This window comes from Lygodium microphyllum, chromosome 10, assembly GCF_053477565.2.
Source record: "Lygodium microphyllum isolate KBCC chromosome 10, Lygodium_microphyllum_v1.1.10, whole genome shotgun sequence".
Lineage (NCBI taxonomy): Eukaryota > Viridiplantae > Streptophyta > Polypodiopsida > Schizaeales > Lygodiaceae > Lygodium > Lygodium microphyllum.
In genome coordinates, this window is record NC_141144.1 from 43,487,569 (window position 1) to 43,505,783 (window position 18,215).

Here is an 18,215-nt window from a genome sequence, read left to right on the forward strand (position 1 = left end):
TTAACAAACCACCCTACAAGCTTTCCAAGTGCAAAAGGGAAGAAATGGCTAAGTAGATTAAAGAGCTATTAGAGGTGGGCTTTATAGAGCCTAGTTTCTTGCCTTACACATCCCAGTCATCATGGTAACGTGTCCATATTTTTCATGGTTTGCATGCATATAAAGTTAGTTGATAGAGAGGGAGTCTTTCATTGATTCTACACTTGAGAAAACAACACAATGTTTCCCATTTGAAAACATCGGTTGTTATGATGCTTTGAGGGTCTGATAAGTAATAGTTTCTTTGTTGGCTATTAGAAGAAAAAAGCTATGTAGTTCGATTTCTTGAAAAGACAGATATACCAATAATAAGGTGGCTTTGCAAACTATTAACTCACTCATTTATAGAAGGAAGGCAACATATGTGTGTGCTTAGTGTTCAATTGGAGACAAGGAAACAAACATGAGACAAGTTTGTTTGCATTGAGTTGCCTATGAGCGCTCCCGTCGCAGGGGGGAGGGCATATCCATGCTTGATAGGCACACTTACACCCACACTTGCATGGGTGTAGTATCATCATCGAGAAAGAGGAAGAGGAATAATAATTACCTAAAAACATATATTTAATAAAAGAAGCTTTGTTGGTGGTGAAAATCATAGGTGATAGGTGAAAGCGAAGAAGAGAAAGAGGAAGGAGAAGAAAATGTGAAAGATAATGTTTTTTTAAAACTGAAAAAAGTAAGTTGCAACTAAAGAAAAAATCGAAAGCCGAGAGAAGAAAGGCAATTACAAATTTTCGACACTTATAAATAGATGGGGAATAATAGAAGGAACCAACGAAGAGTGCACTTCAAAACACGACAATTTACAACCTTGAAATGCGAGGCTCAAGGATAGGGCGCGCGGCAGGCATTGCCACGTAGACGTGCCAACGCGGCACGATATTTGCCTTCTCATCAGTATATGTGTGGGTTATATAGCTTCTTCTTCCGTCGTCACCATTTTTCGTCCGTTTGTTAAATTTTTCGTCGCAACGAACCACCAGCTTGTAGAACGGCAGCGATGGCGATCCCTGTCAGCTCATCGACGTTCGTGGTGCAGTCGCCCCCCGCGTTTCAGTCGCAACATTCCTCTCGTCGTGTCTGCTCCTTCCGAGCATCAGCAGGTGCCTTGTTTCTCTCACAAATCCTGAGTTCCATTTCCTCTCTTATACCCGTCCGTTATAAAATTAACAAGCCTGTCATCGTGCACCTGTCTGTTCCTTGGATGAATTTTTAGGCCTGCACTTGCGTGCTCTTCACCTGTCGTAAGTTGTAGAACCGACGGGCAAGCTTTCCACGATCGTAGAGTCAAGCCTTATCGACATAGCAGCTGATATTCAATGGATGGCCTCTTCTAACAGACAACAAAAAATTCTTTTAAGCAGATATGATCAAAGTAATTCTCGTGTTAAAAATGCGTAACCGTGTCCGTTTGTGGAAAGGATTATCGTAACCCGGTCGTCATATGAAGAATGTTTCAGGTCCAATGCGGTTTACACTTGTCAATTGCTCCGTGGATCAAGACAGTTGAGCGTCATGTTCATTGAATAAAGCTTTTGCACTCAATAACCACTATAAGAATGTATGAAATGGCTGCTACAATTTTGCGGATGCTCAGAGCAAGGAAAAGCCCATCTATGTTCAAACGTACAACGTAGACCTGATTGCCCTTTGGAATGCAAATTATCTTGATGGACATGGATTTTAGCACTTAATGCTCGTGTACTCTAACATCACACAATTCTTTGAGGCAAAGCAAGTGTACATATGAGGAAGATGTTTGACCATTGCCTGTGATTCATTTATGAAAATCTATCAAGTTGAGACATGCCAGGCTTTTATCCAATGCACATGTGAAGTGCTGAATGTTATTTTAGAGACTGGTTTGTCCATGGTTTTCAGAGGCCGATTCATGTCCTATAGAGTATTTACTAAATTTCTCTATAAACTTTACATGCAATGTTTATGTTGGAAAATTGAGCTATGAAATACAGAGAATCCCAAGAACTATGTCTGCCACTTTAAGGCACCCTCTCTTAGGAGAGTTTTGAAGCTTAACATGAGTGGAAATGTAGTTCTTGCGGCTTGAATGGGCCCATTATCAGCAATCTCATCAAGAAGGGACCTGTGATAAAAGAGTAACAGCACCTTCGTTGTAGAAGGTTTCTGCTTATAGACATGGTCAAAGTGCTTCAGTTTGAGCATACAATTTCTCAAATGAAACGTGAGACCTAGTACCACAAGGAGAGAACAAGAAAACAGAGGTTTTGTTGCCATAACAGTCTCAAAAGAAGCCATTATGCATAAGGACCATCTAGCCTGCAGCTCATGGCAATCAGTCTACAACCTCCAGGCCCTTGCATTTGCAACTGGCAGCGGCAGATTTCCAGCTTGTCTACATTGTCAGTCAGTCATTGCCCTCAGTGTTGAGCATCCAGATATTTGTGTTTGTTGCTGCCAGCTCATGTGCAGCCTGCACTTGCAGCATTCCGCAGTTGCCTTCGACTCCAGGGGCAGCTAACAGGTGCACTTTGCAGCCTCCTGCTGTCACTCTCATCCTCCTGATCTTCCTTAGCCTGCTGCCCATTGTTCTGAGCTGCCACTATTGTTTTCAGCCTGATCCAAACAACCTTTGTGTTTCCAGTTATTGGTTATATTCAGAGGCTGCTTGTTGCACTTTAGGATCTGTATAGTATGACACACTCTCCAGCTCATCTCTCTGCCCCAGTCCTTCAGAGACATAGGAGTTCAAGGCTTTGTATTCACTCTCCATAACGTGTCTACTACATTGAGCATTATGTCTATTCATTATTCATTCATCTCCCGTGTTCATTGTCTTCGAGTTACTCTTTACCTTTGAGTTCTATTATAACACTGTGCTTTGTCATGTACTTTTGCTTATGTTGTGTGTTCAAGTGTTTCTATACAAGTGGCATGGGCTAGAGCATGTCTCGCTCTCAAATGTGGAGTTTCCCTCTCCTGATGTTATTGAGTTCCTAGGTATAGAGTAGAGAGACAGACATTGCCCTTGCCCTTTAAGCGACACTCCTTGCCAAAATGCCCAAACCATTGGCAGTATCTATTTTCCTTGAGGGCATTTTGTCAACCCGGTTTCAATCCAAGAGGGACAAGGCCCCCTCTAGATATGACATAAAGGAGTTCCTGTAAACTTGATTAAGCAACCATGCAAAACCTAAAGGTTGACATTCAAATTTGTAGAAGATGGGCAACTAGGTATGTGATATGATTTGCTACAAGAAATTGAAATATTTAGGTGGCAACTTGTTCGTGAACAAAGTGACTTGATCATCATTTGATTTTCAGGGAGATTGATATGTTGACTAACATCATGAGTTGCGTAGTGATTAACTAGAGATGTGCAATGCTCGAATGCAAGGTCAAAATGCTAAAGTTGTGAGTGAAACATGCATAACACCCTACATGAGCTTAGCAATAGCTATGGTATTTCTCCTTGTACAAGGGCAGATTGCCTCATACGAGGACCACCAAGGGTCAAGTTGGGGCTCTGATACTGAAATGAGGTCCAATAAACCCTTGAAAGTCCAAGATATGCCGGATCAATTTGACCAAGTAATAAAGTTAGACCAATTGAAATGAGCCTTATCACTGGAAGCATTCTTGATTGATGTAAATGTATGGAAGGCTACGTGTGGATTTGGATAAGAGCGTACCTCGAATAAATTAGTGGGTGACTAGGTGCTAGTTGTGGCACCAAAGTGCATTACCTAGTGACTCTAGGTGTTTGCCCCAAAGCAAGCGAGTGACCAATGTGTGGTGCAAGTACTGGAAAACAAAATGGCCCACTAGGTGTTGACATGTTGGCACATTGTGTGGCAACCTAAGAGGTGGGAGGGGCTTGATATGCAATGGATGGGATATCCTTGCATGTAGGTTCCCATATATGTTTAGTTTTTTTAACATTTCTTGTATTCATGTTAGTCATCCTGGTTGTGAGTTCCATCGGAGTCTAACAGAGATAGAGGAGCTCTGACAGCCTTTGGTGCATATGTAGTTCCATTTCTGGGTTTGTCAATCGGTCCATAGTTGTGGTTACACCTCTGGGCCTGAGTGCATTCTGTTTTGCCACGTGGCAGATTGGATGGCATTATTTGCAGCATGGTTGGCCAGTTGTTTTGAGACATACCAGCTGCATGAAGGGGCTGATCGGGCCAACCTTGTATTCAGCATTCATTTTTAGACCACCAGTTCAGTCCCATTCCTTCGTTCTCTATGTTCTTTCTTCAGTCTATCTTCCCTTTTCTGTGCGTATTCCGGTCTGTCTGGTTGTGTGTCCTCACATGGTATCACCACCAAATGGAGACCCTCATCGATACATAGTTGCTGCGTGTAGGGGGATTGTCATAAGACTGTGACAACTATTACCTTTTTGTTGATTTCTTTATTACATACTTTATTTGGTTTTTTCTTTGAAAGGATCCCCCTTGAAATCTAAACGTTTGAGTTGCATGGCCAGTATGTGAAACAGACAGGAATGTCTGGTGAGTCAAGACTGGATAGTTAAGGTCCAGTACAAGTCTGGAAGAGACTGATGGCACTATAGATTGACAAGCCTGGAAGAGACTTGTGAAAGTGTATATGGACAAGTGTGTTGAAGAACTAGCCTGGAAGAGACTAGTTCAAAGTGAAGATGGACAAATCTTCAAGAGATTAGTCTATGTGGGGTCATTAGTGGAAATTCACTTTCAGTTGAGCTACATTACAAATTTGGATGTAGCTATAGTCTGCAAAGATGGTCAGAAGACTAGTGGGATGCAATGGAAGCAACTCCTAAAATTTAGGGAGTTACTATTTTTGGACCCCAGAATCTGTTCGTGTCATTATCTTCGTTTTTGCACGAGGATTAATCCTCTGGTCTGTGCCGAGGTCAAATTCTGCACCGAGCATGGAGAATTTTAGACTGGAAGGCTAGAACGGGAAATACCTTCTAGTGCTGTCACTTGGCACAAATGTGTGCACTTACCTCTTTAAAGAGGGGCTGGCGTGCAGTTTTTGGGCTAGAGGGGCTCATTTGTGAAGGTTAGGATGGACAGTGGCTGATGGAGAAGATTGGAGAGCTTGCCTATCTTGTCAATGATGCATAGAGGGCTGAGCTTGCTCCCTACTCTCTCTCTTTCTCTCCCTGACAGTATGGTTATGCTTCAGAATCAAGGGCTTTCTTCTGATTCAGGTATAGCTGTGTGGGAATATGCTGTTTTTGCATGAGGCAAGAGCCTCCTTTCTCCAGGAACAGGAGCAGTTGTTTGCTGCCCACAAGCAGGAACAGGTGAGGGTGGTAACCTCACCAAGCAAGTGTCTGAAACAGCACTAAATCAATACTGTTTCTGGACTGTTCAGAGGTTATTTCAGAGCCCAATTGATGCCAGAATCAAGGGGCACTTGGCATAGATGTTGGAGAACAGTACAGGGAACAATATGAGCTGAAAACAGGTTTCAGAACAGGTCTGAACCAGTAATTACTGTGGGCTGAACAGTACAGGGAACAGTATGAGCTGAAAACAGGTTTCAAAACAGGTCTGAACCAGTAATTACAGGAGGCTGAAATGGTCAATTCTGCACTCCAACCAGAAGTTTCAGACTTGGGCAGAGTTTCCCCTCTTGGTCAACTTGTTTTGGGTCAGTAATTGTACTGTTATGCTGCCAAATTTCACCCAGAATAGGTGAAAGATAGCCCATTGTACTTTCTCTCTTTTTAAAAATAAAGAAATACCGCAAGGGGCGCCTGACTTAGGGGCCAACAGGGTGTCTGTGTGGCAACAGGAGCATTCTAGCTTCCTGTTTTTCTTCTTGATTCCGTGTCTTTAATGTGAGTTGAAAGATATTTGTGAAGAAATAGACTTCTTTCAAGGTTTGAGGGGTTTGAAGTTCGAGTGGATCATAGAGACGAGTTTACCTCAAAAGAAATTGATAAGTTTTGTAGGTATCATGGGATTGGGTTGGAGTTGTCTCATACCAATACACCATTAGAGAATGGTGCTAAGGAGAGACAAAATTGGACCATTTTGGAGATGGTACGATCTATGCTTGAGCATCGAGGGTTCTCACACCCTTTGGGTTGAAGTTGTTTCTACTATGGTTCACATCTGCAACAGGTTACCAATTGTTGCCTTGCGTGATACAACTCCCTATCAGGTTTTCTTTGGAAAGAAGCCTTATCTTGCCTACTTCTGCATCTTTGGATGTGATGGCTAAGTCCAAAATGATAAGAAAAAGAGGGGAAAACTCGATGCCAAGCGGCATGTATTTGTTGGTTATAATCATTTAACCAAAGATTATAGAGTTTGATTCCCATGCGGGCAAAGTGGTGGCGAGCCAAGATGTTGTCTTTGAGGAGGACCTTACCTTAGAGATTTCCCCTATTGATGCTTCATCGGGTGGATCTTTTGCGACTTGTCTCCCCTTCCCCTTCCCCCAAAACACCTTTAGCATTGTCTCTTCCTTACCAGGTTACCTATCAACACCCCTTCTTCTTCTAAGGGACCCCCCATCTCTTGGTCCCTTACCCCCCTTCCTCCACCGGCATCTACCTCTTCCCCTTAGTCGTCTTCAAGGGACATTGTGCCAGAGTGCAGGGATGCGGAAGTGTAGGACGAAGATAGAGAGTGAACAGAGAGAGAGAGAGAGAGAGAGAGAGAGAGAGAGAGAGAGAGGAGACAGTGAACGCAAAAAATCTGTAGTGTAGTATGCTGTATAGGAGTGCAAAAATATACATGGGTGCAGAGAAAATATTTGCGTTTATCTCTGCCTTGAGGACCTTGATCTCCGTCAGCCCACGTGCCGTCAGTCAAGCTGTCTGTGTCAGATCTCAAGATCAGAATGTGATCAAAATGTTGGATTGGAACTGCTGTAAATAGCAATGGAAAAATGCCACGAAAATGATCAAAAAACAGGTTGGCTGCATAAAACAGTCCGGCTGCTCTTGTCCCTGTCCGACTGTGCTGACATGGCATCTGTCTGACTGTACTGCCTGCTGACGTGGCTCCTCTGCGCGCTGTCTGTACTGTGGATGTGACACTCTGCTATCTAGGAAATGACTTTCTAACACATTGAGCTGCGAGCCCCTTGCAAATATAGGTTAACCATTTGTATTGGAGGCGCCAAAGCCTTCCTCACAGGATGAGCAGCCCTGTGTGATTTTGCTGTGAGAACGTGAAATTTTGATGCTTTATTTAGCATTTGATTAAGTTATTGGTCAAATGTGCAAATGTGAGGTGCCCGTGTGATGTGCAAGTTAATTAATTCACAAAGTTGGGTCAAGGATCTTGAGGAATCAGTGGGTGTCAAGGCTGTTCGGGGTTGAGAGAGAGAGAGAGAAGCTGAATTTCAAGCATAAGCTGTTGAGGAGGGGTTTTTGACTATTACCACTTGCTCTTGGGGATGTCCAGCCATTGGAGACCATTTTGGTGAAGATAATTGTATATTCTTGACCTTGGGAAGTTGATTATGGGGATGATGCTCTTTCACTTGAAGATTACAGCCTCTTATGCTCCAATTGCTGCTGATGATTCTATTTGGGGCTGGAAAACAGTGACAGCAGCCCAATTTTACCAATTTCTCATGAAAAGTCTTTGTATTTTCTCTCTCTATAGCTTCCCCTCTATTCTCTCAGCAATTTCACGGCTTGTCTCAAAACATCTCAGCCAAATGCAGTCGTAGGAGGATGCAATTGAAGAATTTCTGTTGCTAAATCCTAATTTATACAACAAATTAGGGTTTGACAGCCACCTCAAGAAGCATGCTTAGAAATTGAGACCTTATACTTGGAATTCAGCTATTGAAATTGGGAAATTTCAGAGAATTCGAGGAGAACAACCAGCCAGAATTGAGTTTGGGGCCAAATTTCTCACCCATGGAGTGAATTCGAGGTCAATCCCCTTAAGAATCAAGGGACAAATTGAATTGAAGGCTTGCCGTCCATCTTGGGCAAGGGGCATGCGGAATTGAAGGACATTGGAGAGCAATCCCATTGTGTCTCAATGAAATTCGATTCAAGCTAAAGAAATACCAGAAGAGGCACCAGTTTTTGGGGCCAATATGGGTGTCCATTGTCTAAGATCGATCGGTAATAATCTCATTTCAGCTTATGTGAATTTCATGCTTGTTGTAATTAGTGTCTAATTAGGTCATTACTGTTAGACAGTGGTTTCCTGTACAGTTGTACGGCAAAGGACACGTCAGCAGTCGGACAGATTCTGCATTATTTCAGGTGCAGGACCTGCTGCTGTGATTGCTATTTTTCCTGGCTATAAATAGCCAGCCGCTGGTGTACACTTGGTCATTATTCAGTGATATAGATTCTGATCTTGAGATCTGTTGGTTGAGACAAACTGTGCTCGGGTTGACGAAGATCGAGGTCACTTCACTCTCTCTCAGTCTTTGTCCTACGCTTCTGCATCGCTGCACTCTGACATGGTATTAGAGCGGTAAATATGGACTCTGAACCTATTCAAAGAGGAGATTTCAGCGTGACACAAGGCTGCGTTTCCAGGATTCGAGGGCGAGCGGGAGGCTGCGCATCGGATCAAGGCTGAAGCGGGCGTGGGTGTGCAGGAAAGGAGTCTAATTGGTGAATTTGCTGCAGGTTATTGCTGTTCATAGGGGAGGAAGGCTGCGTTTGAGGCCTTCCATTGCAGGTTTTACCTTTTCATCACCTCCGACGGGGGAAGAAGGTTTGGGTAGTGGAGGAACTAGCCCTAGAAGGCTGCGTTTTCATAGGCAGAGGGGGCTGATTTTGTGTTTGTGCAGGTTAACATGTCTACAGAGACTGATTTGGAGTTCCAAGCGATCATGGACAAGAAGGTGTCTGTCCTACCGGCTCTTCCACATCGGATCAAGAGCTTGATGGTAAAAATTACCGCATCTGGCGGATGATCATGTTGGCCATCTTTGGAGTCTTATGATTTGGCGGAACTGGTGATGGAGGAGATTAACAGGCCCTCGGTGAGGGATGAGTCCAAACTCTCTTTCAATGCTTGTGCGGAGTTGACCAAGGCCCAGTCTCATTGGGACAAACTGAATGCTAGGATTCGATCTTTTTTGTTTTTGTCTTGCACTACAACCGTGATAGCTCACATCGAGCACTTGATGATGGCTCGAGAGATATGGCTAGAGCTCGATCAGATGTACAATCGGATGACCCTTATGAAGAGGGTTTCTTTGGAGATGCAGATGCGGACCTTGTCCGTGAATAAGTCTTCTTCGCTTCGGGAGCACATCACCAAGCTTCGACAGCTTTGGATGCAGGTTCAAAATGCGGGGAAGCCTATTTCCTCTGAAGACATGGCAATCACTTTACTATCCCAGTTGCCGCCACGATTCGGTACTTTTTATTTCGCTCTTATTGCATCAGGTCGGGAGTCAACTCTTCGGTGGGAAGAGTTGGTTCCTATAGTCTTGGACCAGGAGGAACAGTTGAAGGGACAGAATGCTTTCAAATCGGAGGCTTTGGTTGGTCAAGCCTCTCAGAAGAAGGGGAAGGACCAAAAGGAGGAGGAGGAGAACAACAAATCCAAGAAGGACAAGGAGAAGGAATCGACTTACCATATTTGTGGTAAGACCGGTCATTGGAAGAAGGATTGCCCCGACAAAGACAAGAAGGACATCGAGAAGAGCATGAAAGATTCTGGAGCGGTGACTGCACCCTCATCAACTACTTTTCTACACTTAGCAATCATTGAGGACTCCACATCGAAGTCTTCTGATGATGCGATGACAACTCCCTAGGCTCATGAGTGGATCGTGGACAGTGGTGCCTCCTCCTGGCACATGACTCCTTCTCTCGTTGGTGTTGCCCATTTGTGACCTTCGCGTGGGTAGATTCTCATTGGAGACAACTCTTCTGTGTCTATTGCTGCGGGGTGAGATGTAGCTTATTCCAGATGGACGCGGTGGTATCCACACTTCTGAGGTGTTGCATGTGCCAGGTTTGGGGTATCATTTACTTTCGGTCCATAAGATTTGTGCTCTTAGCCTCTTGGTGGAGTTTGATAGTGATACTGTTCGAGTCCTTGATCGTGGATCGAGGAAGGTTCTAGATGGACGTGGTGGTACCCACACTTCTGAGGTGTTACATGTGCCAGGTTTGGGGTATCATTTACTTTCGGTCCATAAGATTTGTGCTCTTGGCCTCTTGGTGGAGTTTGATAGTGATACTGTTGGAGTCCTTGATCGTGGATCGAGAAAGGTTCTCTTTGCAGGGTATGAGGAGAATGGCGTCTACAAATTGAAGTCTTCTTCAGCTCTTACTTCTCTTCTTCTTACTTCTCAGACACAGTTCAAGTTATGGCATGCTTGGTTTGGCCACCTGAACTAAAAGTACATTCGGAAGGCGTCGCGAGGGTCGTTTGTCCGAGGATTGCCGAACATAGTGGTGAGCCATCAGCCATGTGTCTCCTAGATTTGTGGGAAACTGCATCGAGATGCCCAACACACAAAGCTTCTAGGCGGTCTACTTCACCCATGGAGCTTGTATCTACGGATCTTTGTGGCCCGATGAGGACTGTGTCCCTGAAGGGGAGCTTGTACTTCATGTTGATCGTAGATGACTACAGCAGGATGACTTGGGTCTATTTCTTGACTTTGAAGTCCGAGGCTTTCTCTCACTTCAAGGATTGGCTTCTCTTTGAGGAGAACCGTTCTGACTGGCGATTGAAAACCTTGCGTTCAGACAAGGGAGGTGTATTTATGTCTAATGAGTTTGCTTGTTTTTGTGTAGATAGGGGCATTCACTAGGAGTTTGCTAACACTAACACTCCCCAAGAGAATGGCATTTTGGAGCGGAAGAACCGAGGTGTGATCGAGATGGTGTGCACCATGATGGAGCACCGGGGCAGACACCTCAGTTTCTGTGGGCCGAGGCCGTGGCTACCGCAGTTCACATCCTTAATCAATCTCCCACTTCGGCCGTTGACAGGATGACACCTTTTGAGGGTTATTTCGGAATTAAGCTTGATGTCTCTTATTTCAAGATCTTTGGGTGTGACTCTTATGTACACATTCCGAAGACGCAGCGTGATAAGTTCGATGCAGCTTCCCGACAATAGGTTTTTGTTGGCTATAGCTCCCAGTCCCAAGGTTACCGTTTGTTTGATCCCGTCAAGCAGGATGTCTACACGAGCCGAGATGTGTGGTTTGTGGAAGTTCTGGTCACAGAGGGGAGTGAGGAGCATCCCGTCCTTGGAGATCCAGGGGAGAGTTAGGCTCCCGCGATAGTTCCTTTGGAGCCAGAGTCTCTTGATGGAGATTCTTCTTCTGATTTAGAGTCTTCTCTTCCACCGGCCACCCCTGAGGAGCTTCCGCCGATGGATGTTCCTGAGTCTTCAGCAGATGGAGAACGACGGGGAGAGGTTCGTCCTCCTCCTCGTTGGGCTCATGACACACTCCGAGATTCAGGGATCGAGGGGGTCCCTGAGGAGTGGGAACTGCAGGATGGACCGCGGAGGTCACGGAGGAACCGGGCACATTCTTCGGAGCTTGTTTGCTCCCACTATTGTTTGCTGACTCGTGTTATGCAGGATCGAGAGTCCACTTTAGCGAAGGAGGCTTTGTAGTTTGATCATTGGCGGAAGGCCATGGAAGCCGAGTTGGAGGCTATTAAGAGGAATGGCACTTGGTCTCTTGTGCCTCGTCCCTCCCATAAGAAGGTGATTGGTGTCAAGTGGGTCTTCAAGACCAAGTATCTTAGCGATGGTTCTTTGGACAAGCACAAGGCTCGCCTTGTTGCTAAAGGTTTTACTCAGCGCCCAGTTATTGATTTCCATGATACTTTTGCCCCCATTGCTCGTATGGCGATTATTCGAGCTGTTCTTGCCTTGGCTGGTCTGTCTATCAGTTGGATGTGAAGTCGGCCTTTCTGAATGGTGACTTGTAGGAGGAGATCTATGTTGAGCAGCCTCCTAGCTTTGGATCCTTGGATGGGAAAGTTTACAGGTTGAAGAAGGCCTTGTATGGCCTTAAGCAGGCTCCGCGTGCATGGAACGAGAAGATTGACTCGTTTCTTCAGTCGAAGTTGGGATATTGGCGCTCCAAGGCCGATCCGCAGCTTTATGTGCACACACTTCCGAGGTTGGTCGTGTGTTGTTTGTGGTATATGTTGGTGATTTGATTCTGATAGGGAATTATGCACAGAAGGTTCGAGAGACCAAGTCAGCTTTACATCAGGCTACTAAGATTATTATTTAAAAAAGTTGAATTACATTGATAATCAAATGATTGAACCTTTTCAATGAAACAAATATAAGTAGTAACAGTTGGACTAAAAAAACATTGAGTGAACTCTATTGCTGAAATCATATGTACAATATTTTCTGTGATCCGCTGAAATTATATATACAATATTTTTTGTGATCCTGGAGGGTAAACAACGCTCGATCATATGGAAATGGCCATTAAGCTTAAAAGAAAGTACATAATTTTTATAGTCAATGTAGGAGGAGTATTTTTCAAAGAACCATGACATGCGAAGAATACCATCCACATGGTCTAGGCTTATAAGTTGGAAATCCGTGATTTGATGGTACTGTTATATCAAAAAATCCAAGTTCGGTACCATGGATCCCAACAATCCACTATAGGGCCCTTTGCATATCGGACACAATAAACTTGGTTAGCGGTACCATGTGGAGTCGTAGTCTCTGTATCAAGTGTGAAAAAATAAAATTATGAGCAAAATCATTATCAAATAAAATTGTAATGCCTTGGACATTTATATGCCATGTGACCTTTAAAAGATCACACGGCCAAAAATAGTTTTATTAATGGGATTGCTGTTGCTGTCACGAGGACGTGAAATTTTTGGATGCTTTGCTTTTGCTAGAGACATTTGATTGTTTTAATAATCAAATGTGCCATGTTTTGATGCACATAGCAGATACTTCATGGTAACAAGCCAAGGACCTTGAGGAAACAGTGGGTCTCAAAGGCAAAAGTTGTAACAAGTTATGCCAGATGGGTTCTAGGTGACAATTGGTGTTAACTTGGTCCTAGGACAATTAATTGGCTATAAGTTTGAGTGGTGACAGTAGAGACTAGGCATTACTTAATTAATTAATACCTGTCCATGGGTCAATTAAGGCTTGAGACCACTTTGGGTTGCAAATGGCCTAGCTAGTTAAATTGTGGATGGGCACATCTAATTTTGGGAGGGTAAAAAAGGGTATAATTAATTTTCAAAGTTAATTAATTCTGAAAATTAATTTAATGACTGAAAATGGTTGGAAATGGAAAAAAAAAGGGTGCCACTTGGCAAAAAATTTCCATGCAATGGGGAAGAAGGCTGTTTGGAGGCTGTAGAGGCTTATTCAATGCATTGGGATTGAGAGCGAGCGAGAGGAAGAGCAGGCTACTGGTTGCGTTTCCCTACTGTGGAGACCATTTGGAGGCTGGTACTTGCAGGAAACACCTTTCCAAGAGCAAGCGACAACATTTATGAGCTCTACAAGAGTTGATGATAGCATTTAATGTGGGTGACAAGCCATATTTGGCCAGTTTGGCATCAAGCAATAGCTTCTTCTAGACTGATCCAGACAGGGTCAGCAAGTTAGAAATTGGGTGGGGGCCCTTGTTCTTGCCCATCTTGGGAGGTCATCCATCCTACTATTGTTCACACTGCTGCACGCTTAACTAGAAGTTCCATAATTGGGCTAGCCATCTAGCCCCCAAAACCTTAAGGTGATGGATGTCCTCCAATCTATCCAATTATGGAAATCTTCTTCCATTTGGCTTAGGATTCAAATCTAGTCTCAACACATCGCTGTCGTGCCAATAGTGAGCAAGTTTTCTCGAGCAGGGAAATTTAGAAATCTCTCTCTCTCTACAGCATTCTCTCACCTTCTTCAACCTATTCTTTGATGATCTCAACAAATCTCATTTAGTAGTCACACTGGGACCCTTGCCAGTAATTATACGCATTGAAGACTGAAATCTGTAGTTGGAATTGAAGGTAATGCCATAGATTTCAGACGCCAGCCCATCCCAATTGATTTGGGGCAGCATTTGGCCAGTCAAGGGTCAAGATTTGACAAGTCTTGGGTGAAGATCAAGGGGAAAATTGCTCAAAAGGCTTGCCGATCATTTATGATAGCAAGGGACATTTGGATTAGCAGAGGAAATTGAAGAATCTAGTCGTACTCCATCCAATTGCAATATAATACAAAGAAATACCATAAGGGGTGTCAGTTTTGGGGCCAATAGGGTGTCCAATGTTCAAGATTGTATGGTAAAGTATACATTTCAGTTTGTGAATTTGTTAATTGTTGTAATTAAGTGTTTAATCAGGTTTTCACCACCCTTTCCAAGAAGGAAGGGTTTCGTGGTTTTGTTGCTGAGATGCCATTAGATCTCTTGACTTGGTGGACTTGAGACACTTGATTGCAAACTAGAAGCTTTGTGCTAATAGAAGCTTTGTGCTAATGCTGAACTTGTGCTCAGCCGAGTAATTACAGCAAGATGTTGTCATATAGTGAGATGGAATCAAGTAGTGATGATGCCTCTCAGTATGAATATTCACATGGAGAAGAAGGAAACGCAATGTGTGATCTTGGACAAGTCTTAGAACATGGATAAGAAGTTAAAAATGCTGATGTTGGCCAAGATGCAAGGCCTTCAAGGCAAAATGATGATGATAAGCAAGGGGAAGAGGAATTTGATGATTAGTTTAAAAATTGAATAAGGACAACAACAAATCTCTTTGCTGAATTAGCAATGGATCCTGAATTCTCTCGATTTTTTGAATGCTTCAATGAAAGATAGCGATGGCAAGAAGAAAAAATCATCTTCTACACCTTTAGGACAGCAAGATGCATTGAAGAAAATGCGAAAGCCTTCCCATGAAGCTCCCAATGATGCTAATGGAGAAAAGCAGTGGGTGCCTGTAAAAGACTATGATAAGGGTGGAAAAGGGGTGAAGTTCGAGTCCTTCAGTGGTGCACAAGATAGGCTGAAAGCCTTGACTTTTATTCAGCAGTTTGATATAGCCTATTCGGAGGGAAGCTTCACCAAATCCTCTAAGATTGGAAAGGCAGCCACCTTCTTGAAGGGGAATGTATAGCAGTGGTGGTTCATGCTCTTAATGCAAGATAGAGCACCGTGAACATGGGTACAATTTAAGCAAATGTTTGCATTGAATTGGTTGACTAGTACTTTTGAGGTGGACATCATGACAACTTGGAATAAGCTAGATGCAAAAGAATGCAAGAACTTGGAGCAATATAATAAGAAGCTTTGGGATGCTTTGCTATTAGTAACTACTTATCACCCAATTCCTCTTCATGAGCAAGTGAAAAAGTATGTACGTGGGTTGCCTAAAGGAATCAAGGATTTCTGTATTAAATCCACCATGTCTAGCATATCTCAGCTCATAGAGATTGCTGCTACAATTGATGCATTGTTGCGTAGGAAAGATTTAGGTTTTCAAGAAAGTGGAGAGAAGCCAAATAAGGAGTTGTCAAAGGTTGAGAAAAGGGGCAGATCTAAAAATTAGCCTGAAAAGAGGTTAAAATAGCAAGGAAAGCACTGCAAATCACTTGCACAATGTAGGAAATTAATGGCTACAAATAAATGCTTTGTTTATGAACATGAGGGTCGCATAGATAAGGACTATCCCAAACCAACAAATTAGAAAATTAGAAAATCGGGGAGATTCCTAGGGTAAGAAGCCCAAAACATTAGTTGGATTGATGCTGGATATTGTTAGCGATCACCCCAATGATGATGCTACTGAGTTATGCAGAGCACGGAGCAAAGCTTGAGACCGACATGCTTTGATTTTTGTTGATAATGAAGCATGAGTCAACTTCATTTCTATGGATATGGCTGGCCGTCTAGGCATTAGAGAGAATAAGATGGGATCCATGGGAGAAGTGTGAGAGTACATAATAGAGAGAGAGAGAGAGAGAGAGAGAGAGAGAGAGAGAGAGAGAGAGAGAGAGAGAGAGAATTTGTAAGGAAAGATGAAAAGAAACCTGCACTGAACAGGGAATAAATGCTGAATATAGAAGGACTGATCAGTTCTTGCATGCAGTCCACAATATCAGTGAGGGCACCAAATCAAGTTGATGATGACGACAGCATGGGAGATGGAGGAATATGAGGGAGTCCTAGTGTGCACTTGCCGCCAAGGAAGGACGATGTGAGAGAATGTGTTTGCCAAGTGGGAGGAGTGCCAAATATATAGGCACAACTATAAAAAAATTGGTTGATTGTGATTTGGGGCAAAAAATATGGTCGACCAGCATTTAATGTTGATGAATTTGCTAGATGTGCTTAAAACAATCCCAAAAATAGTGGACAATGTCCAACAAGTAAGGTAGATTGTTGCGTGTAAAGATTGCTCGGAAAATGCACATAAAATCCCGACTGGAGCATTGAAAGGCAATAAACTAACTACTCTAGAATGAGCTGCCTTCTTCGTCAAATAAGTGATAGATAGGTTAGAGCTCCCAAAGTCCTCATTTGACTCAAATTGAGGCTCACAGGTAGGGGATGACAAGGCATGACAAACATGATTGCTAACACCCACTCTCAAATCTTGGATGTGGTGGAAAGCGAATGGAGAAATGGGTCCTGGGGTGGTAAGAGGAATGCCATTTCCAATGAAGTTTATTGATGAAGACTGTTGATGAGGAAGCTCCTCATCATGATCTTGGGAAACCCCCTCTGAAACACTAGGGGCTAGGGAGTCCACAGCTGCATCATCGAGATTGTCCCCCTCTATAAGGGATGGGGGGTATAATGGGACCGCTGGAGGAGAGGGCAGGGATGATAAGGAACTTGTGAAAAAGAGGGTGCACGAGCATGAATTAGTATAGCAATAGACAACTACATCAGAGGACCTTGCATAAGAGAAGGGGAATGGAGCTTGTAAAGCTTGCTCTCTTGCAAACTCGTTGCGATAAGAAGCCCTACAGAAGAATCCTCAATACAAACGGCTTGCTCAGTAAAGAAAATCTGGGTACCAAGCCTAATAAGGCCATAAACTAAGAAGAGTGGAAAGCCCAAGTCCGGAACATAAAGGGCATGTGAAAGGGAGCTTGATGCGTGGTTGAGAAATAAGGCAAAGTGCCAACACCACCAGTAGGCACTGATACAATGTCACCAATAGTGAGTGAACCCTTAGAAGGGTATAGATCCTGCAACAAATTGCCTTGTGGAGTCGTATGACTAGAAGCTCCACTATCAACTAGCCAAGGCCTCTTAGAAGACGAGACAACCTCTGAAGAAGGCTCCTCCAACTCAATAATATGAAGGAATATTGATTCATGGAAAATTGTTGGAGTAGAGGTAGAAGTCTTGGATGTGTTAGCTCCATTCTTCACTCGTGGATGAAGGTGAGGATACTTCTTCCAACATGTTTTCTTTGGATGTATTCCCTTCTCGCAGGACGGGCATTTAGGCTTCTCTGAGTTGGAGTCAGAGCCGAAAGAACCTTCTTGTTGTTTAGGCTTTAACTTCCCTGTCTTCTTCTTCCCCCTTCCCAAACCTGCAATAAAAGCTTTGGTGGAGGTGGATTCACTGGCAACCTCTTTGGCATTTGTCATACTCCAAAACAAATGAGGCAAGCTCCTCCCATAGAAGCTTCTTGCAGGTCCTCGATGTAAGAAGGCTAGTGTAGAAGACATCAAACCAAGGAGATGGTAGCTGAGATAAAAGAATCATGGCCATATATTCTGAAGAGATCATCATGCCAAGGGATGAAAGCTCATCCCTCATATCCTCCAACTTATTGTTATGATCCTTTGTGGAAGGAGAATCATCAACAAATAAGCATCCATAATTTCTTCTCGAGAGAAATCTGGTGGGCAAATATATTCTAATGGTACAAGAAAGCAAGCTTTATCTACACTTCCGTTGTCGGAGCATTTGGGATCGAAAGTCTAACACGGGGGTAAGAGATAGTAAGGTGAAGGGAGATTCAGGGAGAGTAGTAGATGGAAGAGAATGGGTTTAAAGAAATAGAAGATGTAGAAGAATGCTCATAGAGGTGAAGCCTGTCAATTTATTTCTGCATTTTGAGAAGATAAATCTCTTGTAGACTAAAAATGTGCATAAAACAATAGCTTCCTCTTTGTTGCACAGACCGCCAATTTGATGCTTTTGTTGGCTCCGAAAGGGGGGTAACATAGTAGAATACCTAGTCAGAATTCTCCAATATCACTTAT

At 43.4% G+C, this 18,215-nt stretch overlaps 1 protein-coding gene across 1 annotated transcript in view; it reads left to right on the forward strand.

The window, feature by feature from the left end:
* Positions 1-972: 972 nt before the first annotated feature.
* The window catches only part of LOC148029946 (ferredoxin thioredoxin reductase catalytic beta chain family protein), a 41,835-nt gene continuing 24,592 nt past the window's right edge, over positions 973-18,215 (forward strand). The window contains exon 1 of the mRNA XM_087686231.1: positions 973-1,145. Coding sequence (XP_087542357.1) covers positions 1,043-1,145 — 103 coding nt within the window. The 5' untranslated portion in view covers positions 973-1,042. The remainder of the gene's footprint in view (positions 1,146-18,215) is intronic.